The sequence below is a fragment of the Centropristis striata genome, chromosome 14, assembly GCF_030273125.1.
Source record: "Centropristis striata isolate RG_2023a ecotype Rhode Island chromosome 14, C.striata_1.0, whole genome shotgun sequence".
In the NCBI taxonomy this organism is placed as follows: Eukaryota; Metazoa; Chordata; class Actinopteri; order Perciformes; family Serranidae; genus Centropristis; species Centropristis striata.
In genome coordinates, this window is record NC_081530.1 from 28175832 (window position 1) to 28192502 (window position 16671).

Genomic DNA, 16671 nt, shown 5'->3' on the forward strand with positions numbered 1-16671 from the left:
AGATGCTTTTGGAAGAATTTAGAAACTAATTTAGATTTATTTCAACATGCAAAAAAACACATACTCACGCATCGTCCTATCTAACCTGTATTTTTGTTTACATTTTTTTAATAATGTTTTCTTCTTTTTAACATAAAACACACAGAACAGCTTAGACACAAAAGAAAGGGGGAGCAGAATGTGAGCATGTGGGTACAGTAAATAGAAAAAAAATATGGAAAAAGTAAATTTTTCTCCTGCAGCAAGACAGAGCAGCATCCAGATGAGCATACAAACATAGCAAGGCCACAAGGCACTTGTTAGACAGTGTGCACTTAAAACAAAGTCACAAAGCAAGGAGGATGACAGTGTGGGGCCCAAACCTTATAAAAAGCATCTATTTTGGAGTTAAGCATGTATGTGTTTTATTCACTAGGAATGCAATCCATAACAATGTTGTGCCATGATTTTTGTTGGAGCAACATTCTTGATCCAGAAGAGTAGGATGTTCTTTCTAGCAGCAAAAGTCAGTATATGTGTTTACTGTCAGTGAGCCGACCATCCGGGAGTCCAACCTGTATTTTTTTGCGTCCAGGTCCAGCAGTGATGCCTCCCCAGTACTACGGTGTGACCCCCTGGGGGGTCTACCCCGCCAACCTTTTCCAGCAGCAGGCGGCTGCAGCCAACAACTCGGCCAATCAGCAGGCGGCAAACCAGGGCCAGCAGAACCAACAGCAGGTCAGTTGGCTGCTCACCAGAAAACTGGCATGCTGACTGCCTGTGGCTCAGGCTGTTTCAGTCAGAGCGCTCCTTATGTGCCAGTTGAAATGTGCAGTCGCTCTTACTGCTGCTCAACTTGGATCTATAAGCAGAAAACTATTTGCAGCCTGTGTAGATTATAAACCAATCAGCAGGAAGGGTTTCATCCAACTGCTGTTTATTTACTCCAGCTTTCCTTATTTATGCTCATGCTAATAAAAGAAATGTGCTATTATCGCGGCTATTTATTACATGGCACCATTTGTCTCTCTGTGTGTGGGCACATTGTTTTGGACATTAACTAGAGGAGAATATCATAAACATGATAGAAAGTTGTGTCTGCAGCACACCACAGGCTCCCTGCTTTGGAAGAGGTTTTGTATTAATTTGCATATTGATAAAGACAATTCAAATGCTTCTTCTATTTCTTCCTTTTGTGAAGGTGATGCGTGCTGGGGGCAACCAGCGACCTTTGACCCCTAGCCAAGGTCAACAGGGTCAGCAGAATGACCAGCTGGTTGCAGCAGCAGCAGTCAACTCAGCCCTCGCCTTTGGACAGGGATTAGCAGCTGGAGTCCCCGGTGAGTATCACACTCTGGTTTTATTGTTTTAGCAAAACTCCCAACAGTCCCATTTACATTTTCTATTGCAGCACAATTTCCACATATCTTAGTTATAAAACTATTGAGTCAGTGAGAAATACAATTACAGATAACCACCCATGGCGACATTAAAGAAAGGACATGCTGAATTTTAGGTGAACTCTAAATATCTCTTTGCCTCTTTCTCAGGCTACCCAGTCCTAGCACCGGCAGCCTACTACGATCAGACAGGAGCCCTGGTGGTCAACACTGGAGCTCGGAGTGGGCCTGTGCGCCTCATGGCTCCTGCCTCCGTCATCATATCTCCCTCCGCAGCACAAGCAGGTAAAACAGCAATCCACGTAAAGCCTCAAAGGTCTCTGTTGTTCTCTGTAGCCAGGAGGACAAAGAAGGCTGTCATACACACAAAACAATAGATTGAACATTGTGGTCTTTAAAACGTGTTCTGATGTCCCATTCATCCAGAGCAGCATTAAAAGATCAGGAGACTGTACCTTTTAAGTCTAGCCTTCTTTTGACAAGCAGTTCCCATGGGTCAGTGTTGTTGATGTGAATTTAAACACACATAGGTAATGTTGGTTTACATTATTATTAGAGGTAATGGTTTAAAATGTATCCCATAATGCTATAGCACTTGCTCAAATCAAATTCCTTCAGTATGAATATTTTCTGTTTGACTGTTGACACTTTGGTGGGCCAGAAGTTAAACCTGTGTAATCAGTTACACACAGGTTTATATAATTTGGTTGGGAAAAGGGTCTGTGTTCTTTAAATGTGAGAAAGCCACTAAAAATACATAATAGACTCCTTTCCCACACAAAGCAGACGGAAAGGCCTTTCTGTTTTGTTTTTAGTTTTACGAACACACCAGTCCTGTCTCACTGCTTCCCAGTCTGTCAGCGTCTGTTAACATATTGCTCAGTTTAACAGATTTGGGCTCCTAGTTACACAGATGATATTCCTAAATCATAATTTGTGACTCCTAAAGAAAGTCTTTTCATTTCGGCTGATATTTAACTTTAACAGCTTTTCTGTAAACTAAGTTAAATAACTAATATGCTGCCAGTCAGCACATCTATGCATTTTTCAACATGCGATTTCATTTAATGAGATGTCTAGTTATCAGAAGAACAAAGTGAATTGCGAAACGCCAGTTTAATAATTTAATTTACATTTTAAACGACTGATGACAAGGTCAATAAAGACTTTAACTGTTTCCTACTGACATATTTTTTAAATCTAACAGAGCTGAGCTTATCCATCTAAAAGATCACTTATGATTTCTTGCAACTCATAAAACTCATTCTAAAAACATGATTCAACATAATTTCAGCTCCATGTATATTGAATAAACCTAATGTTCAGATGCTTGTCTGACTTCATTTAATTTACTCATTTTTTTATAACTTCTGATTTATGAAATCTTCAAGCGGAAGACATTACGCCAAATTAAGCAGAAGAACTGAAATACAGAAAAGTTCTTTTTTTTTTTTTCATGTTTACAGCCATAACCTTGTGTGTCCACTCGATGTCTTGTTTCCATCACTGGCAGTGTCACAGCTGGAAGTGAGCAGAGTCATTTTTCCCAGCAGTGAATGTTGATTGTAACCTTTACCACTAAAGACGGGAGCCAGATGTCAGTGGGTTTGTTTTCCTGTAGTTAAGTGGTTTTATTCTGTTGTCTCCACCTACAGTTGCAGCAGCGGCAGCCTCTGCAGGTGGTGCCAACGGTGGTTTGGGCGGCGGGGCCAACGGTCCGTTTCGTGCCATGACATCCCAGCAGCCTCAGCAGCAGGGTGGTCCTGGTGGCGCTCTGGGAGGAAGTTCCTTCTACGGCTCCTCCTCCCTCAGCTCCTCCTCCCAGAGCTCCTCTCTCTTCTCACAAGGCTCCGGCCAGCCCGGACCTGGCTCTGCCTCGTTGGGGTTCAGTCAGCAAGCCTCCTCCTCCCTCGGGGCCACACTGGGGGCCACGCTGGGAGGCTTCGGCACCGCAGGTAGGAATACACTTTTCTCACACAGTCTGCTGCCGGAGTGTCTGTCAGGCAGCTGAAGTGTTTTGGTGTTTTTATACTTTTAGATTAAATATAGTAACTTGCACTAAAACGTAATGGTCCAACAAACAAAAGAAGAGTAGATTAACAATTCCCTGCTCTTCCAGATACCATGATCTGATCTGTATTTGTCTCCCTCTAGTGGCCAACTCGAGTGGTGGCAGCGGTTCCAGGCGGGACTCCCTGACTGGCAACAATGAGCTGTACAAACGCACGCCCTCCAGCCTCACCCCGATTGGCCATGGAGGCTTCTACAACGGCACCTTGGGCTTCAGTCCCTCCCCTGGCCCCGTCGGCATGCCCCTACCCAACCAGGGCCCCTCCCATTCCCTCACACCCCCACCCTCCCTGTCCAATCACAGCTCCTCATCCAACCTCAATCTTGGTAAGTGTCGGCGATGAAGTGACTGAGATCGTCACTGCCATTAACTGTGTTTTGTTTTACAGTAATGCCACTTTTAAAAGCCACTTTGTTTCTCTATGGAAACGGTCCGAGTGCTCTTCCGTCAAACAAAAAGCCAGCGATATGTTTACGTGCCAGAATAAACCTGCGATTACTATCAATTAGAATAATTTAATGCACCTGTCCGTTGATTTCCCCATTGTTTCTAGAAAGCCACATGACACTTAAGACTTCTCAAGCTTCACAACATCATTAGTTTATTATAGCTTAACACACGGGCCAATCTTGATTTTAAATTAAATGTGTGTTGATTTGCACCACATATATAATCTTTGAGTAATAGCCTTAATGGGACGTTTATGTAGATGCCCTGATGTAGAGCTGGAATTGGAATATGATGAGATATGCAAAACGATATAAAGATCTATTTTTTTCTCTACAAATTCTGTCGTGGTGACAAAAAAATCAGCGGCCAAACTGTAGCAGCACATTTGGACAATCCTTAACAGTTTGAGTCTTGCACAAGGGAGTGACCCATAGATAGCACTATTTTGCTAACCTTACACAAAGTCAACTTTACCATGTGTTTATTTATTTATTCAAATAACTACCAGAGAAATGATATATTGTCATATATATATATATATATATATATATATATATATATATATATATATATATATATATATATATATATATATATATATATATTGTTATTGAGATATGAATTGTCACTTATCAAGATGGAAGATTTTGGCCATATTGTCCGACATACCTGGGTGTAGTCTCATAAGCAAGGTTGGACTAGTTCAATATCCAAATCGCAGGATGCACAATATTTGGCAAATTAGATTAAGATTCAGTTTTGCACACACACACACACACACACATTGAAACAGCACATTTCTGCCCAGAGGTACCTTGCTCAAGGGCACTTCAGTCCTGGTATTTGACCCTCAGGTTACAAGCATGATTCCTAACCTCTAGGCCATGGACTGCCCAATTACCATTCAGAATAAAGTATTGTGGTGGTGCAAAGATGTCCCAGCCTACAAATCGTATTCTATAGACTTCAGAAAAAAAATCTGTTCGTTACATATCCTTGCAAAAAAAAAAATCTACAAACTTTATAATCATTTAATTATATTTTTAAATTAAAATAAGTATAATGAAAAAGATAATTCCCTCCACTATCATAAATCATATCACAGTTGCAGTATCATCATAATAATCCAAACTAGATATTTTTTCCAGATCATGCAGCTTTGCAAGGAATGTTTTGTTCACATACCTATATTATTTAGTAGACTAGAGAAATGATTTAATTAACTGCTGTTCAGTTAACGTCTCAAATGTGACAGCAGCTTTTTTTTAAGGCAGCATGTTTTGAGGGATTAATTACCAACTGAGACTTTTGTTCCTCCTTGCGTGTGTTTTCTGTGATTGACAGTTGGCACATGAACGTGTTATACAAATGCTTGATTTGATGAAACAATTTAACACACAGACGGAGCCAAGTCTCCGCTTCATAACAGCTCTGATGGATTGATTACCTGCATTTGGCAATTCAAGTATTTTAGGCGTCCTACTGTACAGATATAAACTGCAATAAATAGCAGCTTTTGAAGTGTGAAAGCTGAGCTACACTGTGTACAGACACTAACTGGAATATTTGAACTTATTACCAGGTTACAAATCATTCCCCTCTACCAGCAACAAGATCTATCAAGTGTTTTGCTACCACCTGGTACATACATTGCTGGAGAAAACTAGTTTTTTGTGTGTTTATTTATTTAATGTATATTTGTACAGAGACAGTTGTTTAGCATGAATCAATGCCACACACCACATAATTTATAGTCTAAGCTCAACAACAAATACACAAGAGACAATAAAAAACACAACATGTCCATATTTATTAAAAGCTCAAAACAAGAAAATACAAACAAAACGGTACGAGACGCAAATGCAATAAAACCCCAAATCATTCACTACTACATGACTGATCCCTCTTTAAAACGGTTTGAGTTTGAGACAAAGTATTTGACTTTTAAATACACAGCAGGTTACCACTTATACAGCAGTCTAATACATTTAATGAAGGATAATTATTCTTAGTGTAGGCCAGTTTAATATTCGAGGCGGTGCTGCCATCCAGTGCTCTGTTTCTGTGCTGCAAAGCCATGATTTAATTTTCATAATCTTGAAACTTTAGTACTGCAGTGTCATCAATTAAAAAAGTAATCCATATTAACCCATGCACATAATCACTGCAGCATTTGAGGATTCAGTGGAAGAGAGAGAGATTAATTTCCCCCTGGCTTTTACAAATTGCCATGCACCAAGTACTGATGTAGGACCCAAACAATGTGTTCCTCATTTACTTATTTTATTCGTTTTTACTTCTATTTATTGACTTACGGATTTAAAATATTGTTTTTGCCACTATAAGTTGTACATGTCTCCACTTCTTTGGATATCTGTTTGTATACATGGGAAGAAAATTCAGTATTTTTAAATTAAAGTTCAGCATGGTTTGGTTTTTTGGTTCAGGTCTCTGTATTTCTGTGAGATTTACTTTAATCCAGCATGCTTTCTTGAGTCTGAGCATTATTTGACTGTTAGAACTGGCGCTGTTCAAACCCTCAGTCTAACAATACCTCCCTATTGTCTCCAACCCCACAGGAGGCCTGACCAATGGTAGCGGGCGTTTCATCTCTGCAGCTCCAGGAGCAGAGGCCAAGTACCGCAGCGCCGCCAGCTCAGGCTCCTCCCTCTTCTCACCCAGCAGCCAGCTGTTCCCGTCGTCACGGCTACGCTACGGTATGTCGGACGTGATGCCGTCGGGCCGGAGCCGCCTGCTGGAGGACTTCAGGAACAACCGCTACCCCAACCTGCAGCTCAGAGACATCGCTGGCCACATCATGGAGTTCAGCCAGGACCAGCACGGCAGCAGGTGCACACACATACACACACACACACACACACACACACACACACACACACACACACACACACACACACACAAAGATCACTGAGTAGAGCACGGGGATGGTTATTTAATTTTCACTGAGGCCCCCGCAGTGTTGGATGAAAAATAAAGACACGAGGGAATGTTGATAGCTGCTGCTGTTTTGCAGCATCAACTGTTTTTGTGCGCTCAAGGACAGACCCAAAGAGCACCTGAGCAGACTCCATCCCTTTATGTCCAACTCAATCTGCTCTTACCCTCTAACAATGCAATACCAGTTACATTGTGCATGTGTCATAACCCTTAGCTCCCATGGGGTCAGAGAGTTTGTGTCAGCCTTCATTTAATAACCTTGTCCTGATGGGTATATGCCAGCGTTTGTCAAACGTGATTGATCCTGTTGAAATTTATATTTTGAGACTTAAGCAAGCCATTCTCTCAGGCTTGGAAAAGCTCCTCCAGAGCCACAGAAGAGGTTATACAGCTGTCTTTAGAATATAATAACCACGACAAATTAACTAATGGTCATGAGTCAAATTGGTGCATTACCCCTTTTTTATATCTCACAATGTCAAAATTTTGTGGTAAACTTTCTTTGGTCACTAAATCTTTGGTCCTAGATTGCACTAAGACACATCCACTGATGCCAGACACACTGTTTTCTGTTGGCAACAAAGATTTCACATTATCTTCACAATTTGTCAACCTTAGTTTGGGACAGCCCCAGATCTCACAGCATACAGGGGCCACTTCTGGAAAAAGTCTAGTGGAGTGTTGGATCAAAGTTCATGCTTCAGTTTATGTTCAGCGCAAAGGGTGAACAGGCTGGATGTGCTAATGTTTCAAAGTTACAGCCCTTAGACTATATATATATGACTATATAGACTGTGAACCTGACAGTTCTGTTTTAAACATGGCCTCTTTTTACAGTCAGCTTGTGTTATATTACCTCTTGAGGTGCTATATTCTCAAGTTGATAGCAGAACAGTGTCACTGATGTGTTACCATCTCTACCTCTTTATATGATACAATCCAGAGAAGATGGTCTTACTTGGGGGCCCACTCTGGGGCTCTGGTTTCTGGGTCTGTCTGGGTTAAACCAGCCCTGCCTCATCGACACTTTTCCACTGAAATGATCTATTAATACACCGTGACGTCCAGTCTGCACATTCCAGACGTTCTCTTTCCTCCGTCTCTTCAACATCACGGCCCTTTTTATCTATGCCTTTTGCCTGGCATCCATCACTTCACCTCACAGACTGCTTGGTTCCTCCTTCTTGTCTTTTCTCCACTCTGATTTTCATCTCCTTTTGTCTGGCTGTTCCCTCGGGTTAAAGATACAGGAGAAGCGCTCCCTCTGTCTTTGTACATCTGTTTCGCTTTATTGCTCTGTCTCTGTCTGATGTGGTTATTTGTCTTTGTCTTCAAGTTCATCCAAACTTCGTGAATCCACTTTATATACTAAGTGGGTTTAAGGAGAGCAGGCTGCATACTTTCTCATGAGGCCTTTATACATTGCAAAAGCTAGAAAATGAAACTGAAGAATAACAAAACAAGAGGTATCTGTTGTTAATATAATGCTTATCCTCTCTGTCTCTAACAGATTTATCCAGTTGAAATTGGAGCGAGCCAGTTCAGCGGAGCGCCAGCTTGTCTTCAGTGAGATACTGCAGGCGGCCTACCAGCTCATGGTCGACGTCTTTGGAAATTATGTTATCCAGAAGTTCTTTGAGGTGTGTGTGAAAAGTGGAGTTGGGTTCATTTCGGGTTTTACCAGTACAGTCTGTGTACGAGCTGAAACTGGTTTGATTTTATGCAAACTGGCTGAACTGGAATTTGCCTCGAAGGCACATTGTGACAAATACAGTAGTCCACATTGAAAATGGTACTGTGATTTCTTACATGCTGATGCATGTTGGAGTGTTTGTTTGGTTTTGGATAGCTTGCTATTTGCAATAAGTAGCTACATTCATAATTGGGATCTCTCAGTCTCATTATGTTCTTCCCGGTAGTGGCTACTAATAAGTGTAACGCCTAGTGATAAGATGCGGTATACAGATCCAGTCTGGTGTTTAGATTACGACACCGACCCGATCCTAACGATCAAAAGTGTACAAAACTTTATTTAACTAATGGCATCTCAGTCAATGATTCTCTGCACTTGATATTTATGTTGTGTATTATCAAACGGATTTGAGGATTTACAAGCTTATTTGTGTGCATTTGTTCCAGTTCGGCAGCCTAGACCAGAAGCTGGCTCTGGCAGAGAGGATCCGGGGTCATGTCCTGTCTCTGGCTCTGCAGATGTACGGCTGCAGGGTCATTCAGAAGGCTCTGGAGTTCATCCCCTCTGATCAGCAGGTCATTGTAAGTACACTAGTTTCTGAAGTAAACAGACTGTTCCTTAGAAACGTCCTTAATTAAACCTTTCCTGCCATAAGCCTGCTGTGATTTGGGACTTTTACTGTGAGAAATTAAGCTAACTATCCTTTTGAGGAGTTTAAATTTTAAAGCATATCTACTATCCATGTGCTCGTAATTCAGTCGTGATTGACTGCGCATGGCCCATGGATCACTAATTTTTGTTTATATAGCAGAATACTGCATCGATAAAGGGGTGCGCTCCTCACGCTGAAATAGCATTTTTCATGCACATTATGGGTTTTATGTTGGTGCTGCCTTTTGAAGCAGCAGGCTCCTCGCAGGCACTCTGTCATCAACGATGAATGAGGCTAATGATACCACAGTTTATATGCAAATGTTGAACTGCAGGTGTTAAGACAAATCTAGCTGAATGTCAACAGGAAATAATTGTGCTTAAATTCAGTGGTTTCAGGGAAAAGTACGAGTGTATGTGCGAGAAAGGTATCCATCTCTCCTTAATGGACCTCAATAGATTTCCTCAGGGCGACTGTTCAAAGCCCAGTGTTATTTGTTGGGCTGTGAGCCACTGTGAAAAATGAAGGAAAGGTTGGAAAATGCTTTCAGGCAATATTTGATTTCTCACAAACAATTACATGTCCCTCTCTCCACATTCTGCCTCTGGCTCTGCTCTCCCTCTTCCTCCGCCTCTGTCCCCCTTCTCCTCCTCCCTGCAGAGCGAGATGGTGCGGGAGCTGGACGGCCACGTGTTGAAGTGTGTGAAGGACCAGAACGGTAACCACGTGGTGCAAAAGTGTATCGAGTGTGTCCAGCCCCACGCTCTGCACTTCATCATAGACGCCTTTAAGGGACAGGTGGGTCCCCTCTGTGAGCGCGCACTCACAAAATATTTCCACATTCAATCACTGAAGCCTGCCGGTGCTTGGCTGACATCCACACATACATTTACTTGTGCACACACATACACCGACTCTGCCTCGCGGCTGCAAGCATATTGTCACCGCCAAAGTACATAGACACATACCCAGTCCTTTCCAGGGACAGGGTATCGTTGCCATGGCAACAAAAACCTCAGCCCAGTGGCAACAGCCATCTTCTATCCGCCAGCTAAATGTTACATTAGCATAAAGTGTTAAAAGAGATTTTGTGTCCGTGCATGCTCCTTTTTGTTAAATAGTAACGAAAGGTTTCAGGATGATCTGACAGTATATCTCACCGGTTTCACTTCGCACACATTTGCATGTTGTGTAACGGCATGTTTTCTACACGATGGCTCAGATTTGTTTGTGGAGCTGAAAGCATGTCAGGAATTTGCCTTCACCTTCCCTGCAGGGGTGGGCAGGGTGTGTGAAAGTATGCCTATGATCATTTGCTGCTGTAATCCCACAGACTTTCTGTGCCCCTTTTTAATGAAAACGGTTTGAACAAAGGAAGATTTGTGCCATCTTCAACTCTCTGACCTCCAGGACCGCTCGGTGAATGTGTTGATCAAGTAAACACGTGTAATTATTTGTCTCTCAGGTCTTTGCCCTCTCCACCCACCCTTATGGCTGCCGAGTCATCCAGCGCATTCTCGAACACTGCCTTCCTGAACAGACGCTGCCTATACTGGAGGAGCTCCATCAACACACAGAGCAGCTGGTGCAGGTAACACGCACACACAAGCTAGTACTCGCTGCTGTCTTTCTTCTTCCACCAGTTATGTTTTTTCTGGATAGTGACATCGCAAGTTGGCTGAAATTAGATGCATCCCTAGTCCAGGTTTTTGAAGTTGGCTGCATGTTTGATGTGACGTCAGAAGCACCAGCTGGTGTCCTCACGTTTTAGTTAATGTGTCTGTGTGGTTTGTTTTATTTAGGACCAGTATGGCAACTATGTGATTCAGCACGTTTTGGAGCACGGCCGAGCTGAGGATAAGAGCAAGATAGTGGCTGAGATCAGAGGCAATGTCCTGGGACTCAGCCAGCACAAGTTTGCCAGGTAAACACACCAACACATGGTTTCGTCTTATCTTTTCCTCTTCCTTTTTTAAAACTGCCTCTGCTTTCGTTTTTCAGCAATTGCAGCCAGCCTTTTTTTTTTTCTTCTTCTTTTAATGACACTTCACACTCACCGCTCCCTTCTTTCCCCTAGTAATGTGGTGGAGAAGTGTGTGACCCACGCGTCACGGGCAGAACGGGCAGTGCTGATAGACGAGGTGTGCAGCCTGACTGAGGGCCCCCACAGTGCCTTATACACCATGATGAAGGACCAGTACGCCAACTACGTGGTGCAGAAGATGATCGACGTGGCCGAGCCCACCCAGCGCAAGATCGTAATGCACAAGGTAGGTAGAAAGAGGAAAGGACTTTGTATGTGTCCCATCAAAATGTTGGGATAATGGAGCTTGTTATAAAAACTCTTCAAGGTCAATGTTTTAGACAATCAAGTCCATTTCATTTATAAAGCCCAGAACCATAAATTTGACTCGGGGCTTTAAAATCTGCAAACCCTCTGTCCTTTTTCACACATGCTTTGGAAAAGTAAAAGGCTCTAAAAAGAAAAAAACACTTAACGGAGATAAAAGACAGATGTGGATGAACCATATTGACATCATGAGCCTTTTTAAAATGCAGTTTAATGAGGAGAAATTCTTTCAGGACTACATGGTATAATTAATGGCTCTTTTTAAATATGATCCCTTCATAGCAATCAAAAGAAGGTTTGAACATTAAATATCTTGTCTCTGTGCTGTATTTAGTTGGATGTAGGTTATTTGAAAATAATTGCATTCTGTTTTTAATACATTTTCTTACAGCGTGGCACCTTTTTCGGGATCTAAAACACGGTGCTAATGAACATGAGCGTTGCTAACTCTCCAGACAGTTAACAACCCTCACTTTCATTAGTTCAACAGTTGCAAACCAATGAATTCAGTTACCCATAACACAAGTTAAAATTGATTTTTTTTTTAAACCCCACAAATGATTATCACAGTTGTCTTTGATCAAATTTGTTTTGACTAATTGTTGCAGCGCTTTATATCAACCTTTTGACTTAAAGTCCCTGAAGGGAAATAAAAAATCCTGTCTCTTGTCAACCCATCAGCCCAACCCTTCACTTACCTGCACATCAATAAATCTTTATCCGGTCGCTGGTGTCAATGGTTCCCTAGGCAACGACACAGAAGCTGACATGAGTACAAGTTGTCATTGATTTCGAGATAAATGGCTTGTTGGTGTTTGGGGTTGTTGTTGTAGTGCAAACACAAATGAAGGGGGATCGCCAAAAAAGGGCGTGTTGGAGGTGCACGATCCAGTTTGAACATTGTGTTTGTGTCTCTGCACAGATCCGGCCTCACATTTCCACCCTGAGGAAGTACACGTATGGGAAACACATCCTGGCCAAGCTGGAGAAGTACTACATGAAGAACGGCGTTGACCTGGGTCCGCTCTGTGGCCCTCCTAACGGCATCATGTAATCCGACTCCCCCTCCCTCCAGCCTGAAACCATGTCTACCACCTCCTCCCCTACCACCCTCACCTCACCCTCCTTAAGCTGTCATGTCTACCAGCCCCACCCTCCTCCTGTCTGACCCTTCAGAGGGCATCGCGCCCACTTTCCCCCTCCAGATTCTGCTCACCGAGGACGTTGAGCACCCCTCGTACCCTTGTTTCCATGACAACCCTTCGGGAGGAGCCTGTTGCTACAGGCAGCCTTAGTTTTTGTCAGATTTTGTTGCCCCTCCCCCACCCGAGCCCAGGCCCACTGAACTGGGGGAGGGAGGGAAGGCGTGCAGGGAGTGGAGAGAGAGGTGTGAGACCTGTTCCGCTGATCGCTCCACTCCCTCCTTCTTTTTTTTGTTTTCTTTTTCCTTTCATTTCCTCTTTTCTGAAGAACTTAAAAATCATTTCACTTTTTGCTACTGCTGCACACACAATCCTAGTGTCCCCTCTTCCTCCCATCCTAGCTATTTACCACTATGAGATGGAACGAGTATTTAATTTGTCAAGACGTCACAGAATCATAGACGAATACACACACGCCATCAGCTAACCAGCAGACAGATCATTTAGCATGGGAGATTCGTTTTCTGGTCTTGCTTCTATAAATATAACGTGTATACTTGGTGTAGACCTTTGCATATATATATAAATATATATATAAAACTTTGTAGTTTTTCTGGTTTTTGATGTTGAATCTGTATCTATAATGTATCCTAGTAGTGACCACATACTTCTGACTGTATAATTGTACATTTGTAAACCCTTGTAATGTAAAAGTGCTTTACCACCCTTTTTGGTATGAGAAGAAAAATGAAAAAAAGCTCACTCTGAAAAAAAAAATCTTAGAAAAAAAACCCTGTGCATTTCAGTGTATATTCTCACCTCCTTGGTTGTGACATATGAGTTGTTGTATATTGTAAATTGTAATATCAAATTTTTGTTTTGAAAAGCCCTTTCTATACAGCGTAGTACTTGTACAAAGATTCGCCACGCTTGGTTTTATCTTTATCTTGTCACTGCTTAACTTAAGACGTCGATCTCCCACTGACTCCCAATTGGACACGTTCTGTTAGACTTAGTGGTGTCTTCTGGTTTATGTTGAAGGTTTTTTTGTTTTTGACCTTTTTTTAAGATCTTTTTATAGGAATGCTTTACCCCATGAAATGTGTCATGTGTATGCTGGCTGGGTGGGAGAAATAACTTTTACTCATTTAACCCCCCCTCTATTACCCATGACTGTTTTCAGAGGGGTAAACCCTTGGATTGTACAGAGGAGATTCTTGTGTTTTTTGGCATTTCTCTAGTGCTGTAAGTGCTGTATCATACTGTCCATGTCCTTTTGGGTGAGAGAGGCAGCCCGCCACAGCGCGGTGTACATTTGGAGCAGCCTTGTGTATATTTACTACGAGCACACCTGTAACCATATGTGTATAGTTAACAGAACCTGTGTATGCTTATTGCCTGGGCAACTATTTTTTGTAACTCCTGTTGTAGATTGTCTCTAAACAATTGTGTGATCTTTATTTTGAAACCAAACTGAACAAAAAAACTTTGAAAATTTAACAGTCTCAAGTGTGTTTCATTGCATGTTTGATGCACTCACGCAGGATGAAGAGAAGGAGCAGGCAAACTGCTGTTTTACTTATTTTAAGTGTCTGTTTATAAGAAAAAGGAGCAGGATCTGTGCCATAGTTTCTATTTCAGCCATCTGAATGAATGTGTCTGCAGTGATAAGACAGCGACTACACAGCATGAGTCAGAGAGGTGCTGGGGCGCTTGCTCTAGTTTCTTCATAAATGTGACTGATTAAAAAGGCTGGCATCTTCGCACGGCAACCAGCAATGTAATTGTACTACAATAATTATACTTTTGACATGAGTAATGACCCCAAGGTTGGCAACGAGAGATCCTCAGACTGCACTGCAGTGTTGGGAGGGTGTCTATCAACACACCATCCCTCTTACAATTGTATCTTTTCAGTAGACATAAAGGCAAAAATGATCCTGCCTTGACTTGTCCATCTTTTGTTTGGAGCATTGGCAAAGACAGACAGGATGTTATTTTGAAAAACAAGTCAGGCTGGGTGTGAAGTTGGTGGCAGTAATCCTATGGCTTTGTTGATTTCTTAAAGCGGATCATCATAAACCCTGAGGAAGTGAGGGTGCATTACCTGCAGTGATTTTCAAACACCTGAAAGGAAATGTAAGCTCTGCTGTGGTCAGCTGCTTGAGTCTATAGCTATTTTTTTGTGGATTACCAGCTAAAACTGGGCAATAACCCTGAGGTCCTGACCTCCAGTGGACTTGTGTTTACTGTGTCAGCTAGTTTGTGGTCATTCTATTCATTCATTTTGCTCAATATGGGTCCTGGTGTATTACTTGTCTGGTCTACTTGCTTTGTAGATGGGCTCTGTTTCAAGATTTCAGATACAAAGTTGTAGATTAAATTAGACATAAGGCTACTGTATCCTTAGTTTCTGTACATATTTTAATTTGGTTTACCATATCCATTTAAGTAATGGTATAGTAGTTTCAAATTATTCTTTTGGATTTACAGAAGTAGGTTGTATTATTAAAAAAATATTGTCATTACCATTCATGGTATTTGTAATTGTATTTATTTATATATTTACACATGCAGGGTTGTGTTGTAATGGATTACATGAAGGCTAAGATTACATTACACATTAGTTACATTTTAAAGGATTACTTGATTACATTTAGGATGACAACTTTAAAATATGGCACTTTGAAAAGGTTTTGTTAATGGTAACCCACAGTAACTAACATTTGTCTTTTTAAAATGAGAATTCATGGATAATGGAGTTTATTACCTTTTTTTATTTGCATTGAAAATGGAAGAACTTTTTTGAGTAAGTGCTCCCTCAATGTGGCCTTTGATTAAAAATACAGCATCCCACATGTTGTAGAATACACACAGTAGACCTAAAGTTTGCACCAGCACTTTTTTGTAAGTGTAATTTGATTTGACTATACTGTAGATGCTGAATATGCAAAATGCATTTTATTTGCATTGAAAATGTTTTGAGCTGTTTAAAGAGAAAATAATAACCCATTTTTTTAGTATAAGCTCTAAAAAATGTTAATGTTTGATTTTGCAGTAATCCAAAAGTATTTAGATGAGATTACCTTTCTGGGGTCAAATATGCTGCATTAGTAATTACAAAAATAAATAAGTAACTGACTACATTTAGGAGAAACCCAAGCTTGTTAACATGTTTAACATTTATGTTACTATTTCATATCCCCTTCAGAGTAAAAGCAGTTCCTACCTGGCATCGTTTTGAGGGGGACAGGTGAGAGTGTGACAAATATGTGCAACAGTTCAGTGCAGTCAGCTGTGACCCCAGGAGTAGTGAAATAAGGGGCTCACTAGTTTTCCGTATTTTTATTTATTAAAGAAGATTGTCAAAACAAAAGAAAGGGACTGTAAAACGCTACCAACCAACAAAGTAGGATGACACTTTATTTCTCCTTTCTTTCACTTGTTTTTTGTTGTATCACTAGAAAACATTTAACAAACCAATTGGTAGTTTGACAAAATAGTTTTATACGGTCCAGAAATGGCTTTCCCCCCTGCCTTTCAGCAGCATCTGAGGTTGTAAATAAAACTGAACACGCACCGTCCACTGCCACAGACAGTAATAGAAGATTATTTTGGTCAAGAATAACTTTAAAGCTCACTGTTTTAGCGTGTTTGTTGTGGCTAACACGCTAAAACTGGCTAACCAATACCAACCAGTTCAAGCTACTGGAAGGTTAAGGTTCACAGTGTGATTGCTGTTATCATTTTTATTACAAATTGTGGCATAAAAAAAATAAGGATTAAAAGCTGTTTTGTCCGCCTTGCAATTTTGAGCAGTAACGGTTAGCTAAACCGAGCGGTTGCTAGGCGACACAAGTAGGCTACGGCGCGTGTAGCTCATGAATATTAATTACTGTGAGGTACAGGTGTGAGCTCAGCCAATCACAGCGAGGCAACGGGAGCTAACCTGTAAAGGTGTGTAACAATGGCGTGC

General features: G+C 41.4%; 1 protein-coding gene across 2 annotated transcripts in view; it reads left to right on the plus strand.

Moving 5' to 3' along the window:
• Window positions 1-14195, plus strand: part of pum1 (pumilio RNA-binding family member 1) — a 31725-nt gene extending 17530 nt beyond the window's left edge. For both annotated transcript variants that reach the window (XM_059349615.1, XM_059349614.1), the window contains exons 11-23: window positions 575-717; window positions 1181-1319; window positions 1530-1664; window positions 3035-3334; window positions 3534-3776; window positions 6480-6750; window positions 8369-8498; window positions 8998-9132; window positions 9864-10001; window positions 10669-10794; window positions 11006-11127; window positions 11281-11473; window positions 12476-14195. In XM_059349615.1, coding sequence (XP_059205598.1) covers window positions 575-717; window positions 1181-1319; window positions 1530-1664; window positions 3035-3334; window positions 3534-3776; window positions 6480-6750; window positions 8369-8498; window positions 8998-9132; window positions 9864-10001; window positions 10669-10794; window positions 11006-11127; window positions 11281-11473; window positions 12476-12607 — 2207 coding nt within the window. In that variant the 3' untranslated portion in view covers window positions 12608-14195. The remainder of the gene's footprint in view (window positions 1-574; window positions 718-1180; window positions 1320-1529; window positions 1665-3034; window positions 3335-3533; window positions 3777-6479; window positions 6751-8368; window positions 8499-8997; window positions 9133-9863; window positions 10002-10668; window positions 10795-11005; window positions 11128-11280; window positions 11474-12475) is intronic.
• Window positions 14196-16671: the final 2476 nt, after the last annotated feature.